This window comes from Ceratina calcarata, unplaced genomic scaffold (assembly GCF_001652005.2).
Source record: "Ceratina calcarata isolate Rehan_Ccalc_2016 unplaced genomic scaffold, ASM165200v1 scaffold496, whole genome shotgun sequence".
NCBI lineage: Eukaryota > Metazoa > Arthropoda > Insecta > Hymenoptera > Apidae > Ceratina > Ceratina calcarata.
In genome coordinates, this window is record NW_017173986.1 from 29334 (window position 1) to 37087 (window position 7754).

At 34.4% G+C, this 7754-nt stretch overlaps 2 protein-coding genes across 7 annotated transcripts; one reads left to right on the plus strand and one right to left on the minus strand.

The window, feature by feature from the left end:
• The first annotated feature begins 830 nt into the window (after positions 1-830).
• Positions 831-6050, plus strand: Lon (lon protease homolog, mitochondrial). Of its 4 annotated transcripts, none has more exons than XM_018029801.2 (11): positions 831-1175; positions 1238-1417; positions 1794-2018; positions 2091-2260; positions 2425-2786; positions 2864-3055; positions 3119-3423; positions 3553-3692; positions 3772-4054; positions 4140-5043; positions 5121-6050. In XM_018029801.2, exons 2-11 carry the CDS (start codon positions 1365-1367, stop codon positions 5370-5372), a joined length of 2886 nt encoding a protein of 961 aa, XP_017885290.1. In that variant the 5' UTR covers positions 831-1175; positions 1238-1364; the 3' UTR covers positions 5373-6050. The 4 variants fall into 4 exon arrangements, with proteins under 4 accessions (XP_017885290.1, XP_026672008.1, XP_026672007.1 ...); XM_026816207.1 differs by having other exon boundaries at positions 831-1023; positions 1094-1417; XM_026816206.1 differs by having other exon boundaries at positions 831-1417.
• A 47-nt stretch (positions 6051-6097) lies between these two features.
• gdl (gonadal protein gdl) lies at positions 6098-7649 on the minus strand. 3 transcript variants are annotated; one of them, XM_026816208.1, is made up of 3 exons: positions 7340-7648; positions 7028-7263; positions 6098-6668 (listed from the first exon to the last, which is right to left on the minus strand). In XM_026816208.1, the coding sequence occupies exon 3, from the start codon at positions 6639-6641 to the stop codon at positions 6114-6116; it is 528 nt and encodes a 175-aa protein (XP_026672009.1). In that variant the 5' UTR covers positions 6642-6668; positions 7028-7263; positions 7340-7648; the 3' UTR covers positions 6098-6113. The 3 variants fall into 3 exon arrangements, with proteins under 3 accessions (XP_026672009.1, XP_017885292.1, XP_017885291.1); XM_018029803.2 differs by having other exon boundaries at positions 6098-6646; positions 7028-7649; XM_018029802.2 differs by having other exon boundaries at positions 7028-7648.
• Positions 7650-7754: the final 105 nt, after the last annotated feature.

Here is a 7754-nt window from a genome sequence, read left to right on the forward strand (position 1 = left end):
GATTAAATATGTGATTAAAACGTGATTAATAAAATAAATTAACACTTGAATGCGATTACTTGAAGTAAGTTTTCTTATATCCGTTATACTATTTTCACTATTCATGTTACTTGTGATAATATTCAATGGTTGCATCGATATTCTTGCATTATTCGACATTGTTGAACCTCTCTTTCTGATGAATATTCTATTCTAAATTAAACGATAAGATTTCGTGTCAACTCCTATAATGTCAACGTCAGGTAGTGTTACGTCGCCATGTTGTTAATAATATATTTAAATTGTGCAAAAAAGATAATTATAAAATATAATTAAATTTAATATCATATATAAATAACTGTGATTCATATTTCTTCAACTAAGTGGCACAAATTTAATGTTTGCGTTCGTAAGCGGTATACCTTCCCATCTAAATTAAACTGTAGAACGAACCGTGTTGAACTTCATTTTTCTCTTGAATCTATTTCAATCACTTTTTCGCGCGTTCAGTATACTCGCATAGCGGTAAGCGAATGACACTATCGAAAGTATCGAATGATCTTGCGCGTAGGTCATTATGGACCAAATCTACTGCACAGATTTTGATGAAATAACTACGACTCACATTAAAGCTAGTAGAGGTTCCAGAAATACAGATAAATCCTTCAGAAAACTATAACATTATTAGTTATAACAGAAAATCATTATTATTCTATACTGTCACTTCGGTCAGTCTGTTTTAAAATATCAGTTTCGTGAATATCGTACTATTCACATACATACATACACATAAAACAGTATATACGTCCTAATTGGTCATAATGAACATTGAAATCGCATCGCATGAAAGAATACACCGCTGTTCATGTCTAATCAACAAACGAAAATCACCGATTCTTTTTAACCTTGTCCCCTTGTCTGATGAAAAATTTGTTAAAATGTGAAAAATGTGAATTCGCACGGCCACTGACTCGAACTCACACAATCCTGCTTGTAATGTACATACGGAACAGCTGATCGGCAACTCGAATAATTTCCTCTTAGGTTAGCAGAGTTTCATCAGACTGATCCAAGCTGATCTGCCGCAATAAGATACATAACCTGTCTCGGGAAGTTTCTGTACAGTGTACCGACGAATATAAAACGTTTATGCGAATCGTGAGCAGGAACTGGGAACGATGCGTTTGGTGACAGCGGTGAATTTCAAGATGTTGCCCGTTTTTCGACACCGTGTGACGATCGTTCGATCATTCTGCAGAAATCACCGGCCGGATTCCAATGAGTTGTCGGTGTATGTTCGGCCACAATTCCGGAGAATAAAACTTAACGAATATCATGGAACGTTCACCAGAAATATCCACAGCCATCGACAGACCGCTGCTATTATGTCGATCAGGTCATTTGCCACAAAACGGCCCACTGATAAAGATTCTAATAAGTAATTATCTCTAATAATGCTTATATTTTAACATTTTATAATCTAATGATAAGGATTTTCATACTTATTCTGTATTTACATCTTAATGATGTTGCCTGATTAAAAATAATTCACATTTGCCTTTACACATGTTTAAATATTTTCAAGCCTGAAAACATGCTAACAGCCAGTCCCTAAAGATTCAATGCATTTATAAGGAAATTGTAAACAGAAGCAAAATATATATGCAATATTTAAATAATAAAAGAAATTTTTTTATACTGATAACATACATAATTTATTTTGTATGAAAATCCACAGCTTAAGATCAGTTAAGATTTTTTAAGATCTGTGAACTATGTTAATTACAATACTTCCTAATCATATTACTTTCTAGTGGAAACGCTGAAGACGAAATGGGAGATCCAGCTTCGCTACCAGCCACAGTGGTAGTGCCAGAAGTATGGCCTCACGTTCCTGTAATAGCCATTAATAGAAACCCAGTATTTCCAAGATTTATAAAATTAATAGAACTTAGTAATCCAATTCTCATGGATCTCATTCGTAGAAAAGTGAAGCTGAATCAACCCTATGTTGGAATATTTTTAAAGAAGTCCGAAGAGTAAGCAGTATAGATATATTCTTATCGATAAGCATTAATAAGTTCGATGTCTGAAGTTAATCATTTTGGTAGAAACGAATCAGAGATTGTACAAAATTTAGATGATGTTTTCCCTGTTGGAACATTTGCACAAATACACGAAGTACAAGATTTAGGAAATCGTTTAAGATTAGTTGTAATGGCGCATAGAAGGATTAGAATTGTTGGCCAGATTTTAGAAGATCTTCCGAGACCTCAACAAGGTGCGTACAAGAAACGTTTGTATAAATCCTTTTGACTAAGCAATAAAAAAATTCTTTTACATTTTTATTTCGTGTTAGTTTGGTTTGAGAAATACTATTAATTTAATTGTGTGTGTTTTCAAATTAATTTATATGTAAATACAAATAAACGCTATACTATACAGAGATGAAACTGACGTTTCCTCTATTAAACACAACAATTCGCGTCCCTGTAGACGATTCCGTTTCTGGTGGCAAAACGAGTCGTAGGGCGCTTATTCGTAAGAAACTGGAAAACAAAATCCCAGAACCGGAAAGGGTACAAAAAATTGAGGAAATCCCCCCTGAAAATAAAGTACCGGAAGAAGCACAAGAAAGACCAGAGGAAAGACCTAATCCTCCAGTTAATCCTTTGGCTACTCCTTCAGTTAATCCCTCAGTTAATCCTCCGACAGATTCCACAACTCAGTCCAGTACCCAGCCTTTGTTAATGGTAGAAGTTGTAAATATTACCCATGAGAAATTTAGACAAACCGAAGAAATCAAAGTAAGTGTAGAGCAAAATCTATTTTATTGATTTGATTTTAATTTGTAAAAGTAAAAACATTTTATTTTTATGTACAGGCGTTGACACAAGAGTTGATCAAAACAATTCGTGACATTATAAGCATGAATCCATTATACCGCGAGTCCTTGCAACAAATGTTGCATCAAGGACAGAGAGTCGTAGATAATCCAGTTTACTTAAGTGATCTGGGCGCTGCTTTGACAGGAGCAGATGCACAAGAATTGCAGCAAGTGTTAGAGGAAATGGACGTAAGTAATTAGAAACTACACTTTAATCATTACAATTGATTTCACAAATAATTCTATCTACAGATCTCGAAAAGATTAAGATTATCGCTAGCACTATTAAAAAAAGAATACGAATTAAGTAAATTGCAACAAAAGATTGGGAAGGAAGTTGAAGAAAAAGTGAAACAGCAGCACAGGAAGTACATCCTTCATGAACAATTAAAAGTTATCAAAAAGGAGTTGGGTTTGGAGAAAGACGACAAGGATGCCATAGGAGAAAAATACAGGGAACGTATCAGGCAAAAGACAGTTCCCAAAACAGTGATGGATGTGTTGGAGGAAGAATTAAATAAACTAAATTTCTTAGAGAGTCACAGTAGTGAATTTAAGTACGTTCTTCAATTTTTAAGTCAAAGATGTTTAACTCTTGATACGTGAAACGTGAACATTTCGATGTTGTTTTCAACATTGGTCATTAATAACTAATCTTCAATTTAATAGTATTATTTCATTTTCAGTGTGACGAGAAATTATTTGGATTGGCTTACATCCATGCCATGGGGTGTAACTAGCCAAGAGAATTTGAATCTTCAACAGGCAATCGAAATTTTAGACAAAGATCATTATGGAATGGAAGATATAAAAAAGAGAATCTTAGGTAATTATAATAAATCATGTATAAGTTGCAAAAGTACATATATATATATGCATATTTATTATTCGTATTTCAATTTTAGAATTCATCGCTGTCAGTCAATTGAAAGGATCGACGCAAGGGAAAATACTATGCTTCCATGGGCCACCGGGTGTTGGAAAAACGTCCATAGCTAGATCCATTTCTCGCGCGCTCAATCGAGAATATTTTAGATTTAGCGTTGGTGGAATGACGGATGTTGCAGAAATCAAAGGTCATAGGAGAACTTACGTGGGTGCGATGCCTGGCAAAGTTATCCAATGTTTAAAAAAGACCAAGACCGAAAATCCTCTCGTTCTTATCGATGAAGTCGATAAAATTGGAAAGTATGTACATTTACAATAGGTCTTATAAATTATCAATAATTTCTCGTATCGATTTATTGCATTTATTATTAATATTTTTCGTCAGGGGGCATCAAGGTGATCCCGCTTCCGCTCTTTTGGAGATGTTAGACCCAGAGCAAAATGCAAATTTCTTGGATCATTATCTAGATGTAGCTGTAGATTTATCTAAAGTACTCTTCATTTGTACCGCAAACGTTACCGACACTATCCCAGAACCTCTCAGAGATCGTATGGAGATGATAGATATGTCAGGCTACGTCGCAGAGGAAAAACTAGCAATCGCTAAACAATATTTAGTACCACAAGCCATGAGCGACTCTGGTCTGACGAATGGACAGATTGCTATAAACGATGACGCACTCAATTTATTAATTAAATCTTACTGTCGAGAATCAGGCGTCAGAAGCCTGCAGAAACACATAGAGAAAGTCCATCGAAAAGTGGCGTTCAAAGTAGTTAAGAAGGAAGCGGACAAAATCGACGTAAACGTCGCCAATTTACACGAGTTTGTAGGAAAACCTGTATTCACACACGACAGACTGTATGACGTCACTCCTCCTGGCGTGGTCATGGGTCTCGCGTGGACAGCCATGGGTGGCTCTACTCTTTTCATCGAGACGAGATTGAGCAAGCCTCTGGGCACGAAAAAATTGGAAGGTAGTCTTGAAGTCACCGGCCATTTGGGCGACGTGATGAAGGAATCGATTCGCATTGCGATGACAGTCGCCAGAAGCTATTTTTCTCAGATAGATCCATCGAACAGTTTTCTTTACGATGCCCATCTGCATTTACACGTGCCCGAGGGTGCCACTCCTAAGGATGGTCCGAGTGCTGGTATCACTATCGCGATTGCGTTGATTTCGCTTGCCAAGAACCAACCAATCAGGCAAAACGTTGCGATGACGGGCGAGCTTAGTCTTATGGGTAGAATCCTCCCTGTCGGTGGTATCAAGGAAAAAATAATTGCCGTAAGTACAATCTATAATTACTTGTTAAATGAGAAATTATATCTGTTTACTAAATATGGAATTATGTATATTTTCAGGCCAAACGCGTCGGCGTGAACTGCGTGATTCTACCCGAGGAGAATAAAAAGGATTACAACGATCTCCCTAAATACATCACGAATGGCCTTGAGGTTCACTTTGCCACGACCTTCGACGATGTGTACCGCATATGTTTCGCGACGCAACCACAAACTACCACTAGCACTACCACTCAGGCACAGGAGAGACCTTATAACATTGATATTACAACCCCACAGACGGCACCGCTTTTGGGTAAAAATATGAACTGAGTTACTCGAATCACCAAGTACTTATACATTCTAGTAATTAAGTTAAAACTCGAAAAGTCGAAAGATTTATTTTGTCATTTAGTATTTCATATGCGTATAACTTCAAATTTAGAAAAGGAAATGCAAATTTTTTATATAGTTTCACTCACCAAATTTCAATTCCATTAGTGAACCATTCATTTTTTACATAATATAAATTGAAACGATATCAAGGAAGAAAGTTTAGATTTTTGCTACTATCGTAATGCATCAATCTCTTTTTTATGAACATTTTATTAAAAAAACATTGTAAATACGAAATATTCTATGTTATTATCACATATGGCTGTAATTGAACATTAATAATAATAACAGAAATAACGTTTATAATACCATGTAAATAAGACTTGTTTGTTGTGTGCAGATCTTATTTCTGCTATAGTACAGTGTTGTTTATTACGCAATTTATGTACATAATTCAAGAAGAGTAAAAAAAAAGAGGATGAAATATTCATGACTAATAAAAAGAATATTTTCTACAAATGCTGTACTTGCTAATACATCCTTTCTAAAACCTAGAAAAGGACATAATCTTCCTTAAACTATCTTAAACAAACTGTTATTTTGCAAATACTGTGTCAAACGAACTATTGTACAATTTGTCAATTAAAATAAATCTAATTGTACTAAATCGCATAATTCAAAATTTCATTTAAGTTACAGAAACTCGTGTATCAAATGTTGTATAAACCAGCTTGTATATCAGCTTGGAACTTCCATTTTGCTTAATCTAATTATAAAGTCGCAAAGTCTCATTTGTACTTGTATTTCTGTCGGATTGTTCGTAACGTAGAACCCTGGTACACCAGCTTTTTCTAAAATACTTTGTTGGTCTGCTACTTTCTGATCCAATTGCAAAACTAACTTCATATCCATTTCCTTTAGTTCTTCTTTATGTTTTTTGTATAAAGCAGCTTTTATCGGTGATACTTCTTCTTCTGTTGATGCAGAGGATAATGACTCTTGCATTTCGATTTTCTGCTGATTAAGAAGCTGAAGACGTTGTTGGAAGAGATGTTTCTCTGTTACATGCTGAATCTCCATCAATCCTTTAACAATCTCGAATATTGTGTCGTTTAATAGAGAATTGGCTAAGCCTGATAATAATTCATATGGAAGACGCATTTGATATTTAGGAGGAAGTTCGCTCGCCATGTGCTGGAGCTGCTCTACTAAGAAATATAACTTCCTTTGAAGATCTTGAGGAGTTGGAGTGGCAACATCCATCATCTCATCTGGTTCAACCAAAAGAATAATCTGGACAATAAATAACTTTCATATAAAATATAATTGCGTTTATAGTTAAAATAGTAAACACTTTTTAAATGTATTGATCAGAGTATAAAAACGAGGTTAATTTTGATGTAACTGTTTTTATTAACAGTAGTGTGGTACAAAACTTCGAAATAAATCTCCGAAGCTAAAATAATAATATTATGTAAGTAAAACTTTTATTTAAGATATTAAAATTGATATTTATCAAATTAAAAGTAACAAACAATTGAGAACTAACGTGAACGTAATTTACATATACAAACAATCAAATTGTAAAACAGTAATAATTATAAAACAAGTTCCAATGTTTCGACGAAAACTTTCAGTTTGTTGTAACTTACCGGGTTTAAATTTAGTTCATATAGTTCAAAAAGTATCCTATTTGGTAATACTGTTCAGATTTTTCAGCATTTTCCAGATGATCTTGCGCGTTGCGTGGATTATAAGAAATCACATGTACTACATATTATACACATGGAATATATATGTATAAACTTGAATTTGAACTTTGAATATCATGAAATTGTCATCTTATCTAAACGGACTTCTATTGAAATCAATTTCCTCTGTTTCGAATCTAGTTTATTGTAAAAAAGAATAATTCTGATTAATACATTAATGGAAATGAATATTGTCACTTTTATTTCATGTACCTTGACCAAATTACTAATCTCAGTTTTCAAAGTTCAATTTTAGGCAACGTACACTAAATTATTGATAGATCGATGTACAATTCGAGGTACAGAAATTCTAACTAGACTCTCGTACCTCGCTGAAGAAAAGATAATTTATGAAAAGATAAAAAAACTGGGCATGTTTCAATATTTTACCAACATAATTGAATTTAAATCAATTTACGTGCGTCATATAAATCCCTTTTAGCGCCCAATTCCGTCGAAAATTAAATAGACAAAATTGCGTTCACGTGACATCTCTAGCTGTGACGTCATTAACGCATGTCTTTTAGGCGCCTAGTTATAAAAAATACTACAGGGTGCCCTACACTGTCTGACATAGTGATGGGCACCATCGACTAAAAACTATCGATTTAGTCTATAGTAGCCAACG

What these genes read in the sequence shown, in the direction of transcription:
- gdl (XM_018029803.2), bottom strand. Translation starts at nt 6,641, where the DNA reads ATGATGGATGTTGCCACTCCAACTCCTCAAGATCTTCAAAGGAAGTTA.
- Lon (XM_026816206.1), top strand. Translation starts at nt 1,158, where the DNA reads ATGCGTTTGGTGACAGCGGTGAATTTCAAGATGTTGCCCGTTTTTCGA. An exon ending in TTTTTAAAGAAGTCCGAAGA is followed by an intron (nt 2,019 to 2,090) that starts GTAAGCAGTATA and finishes TCATTTTGGTAG; the next exon opens with AAACGAATCAGAGATTGTAC. An exon ending in AGTCACAGTAGTGAATTTAA is followed by an intron (nt 3,424 to 3,552) that starts GTACGTTCTTCA and finishes TTTCATTTTCAG; the next exon opens with TGTGACGAGAAATTATTTGG.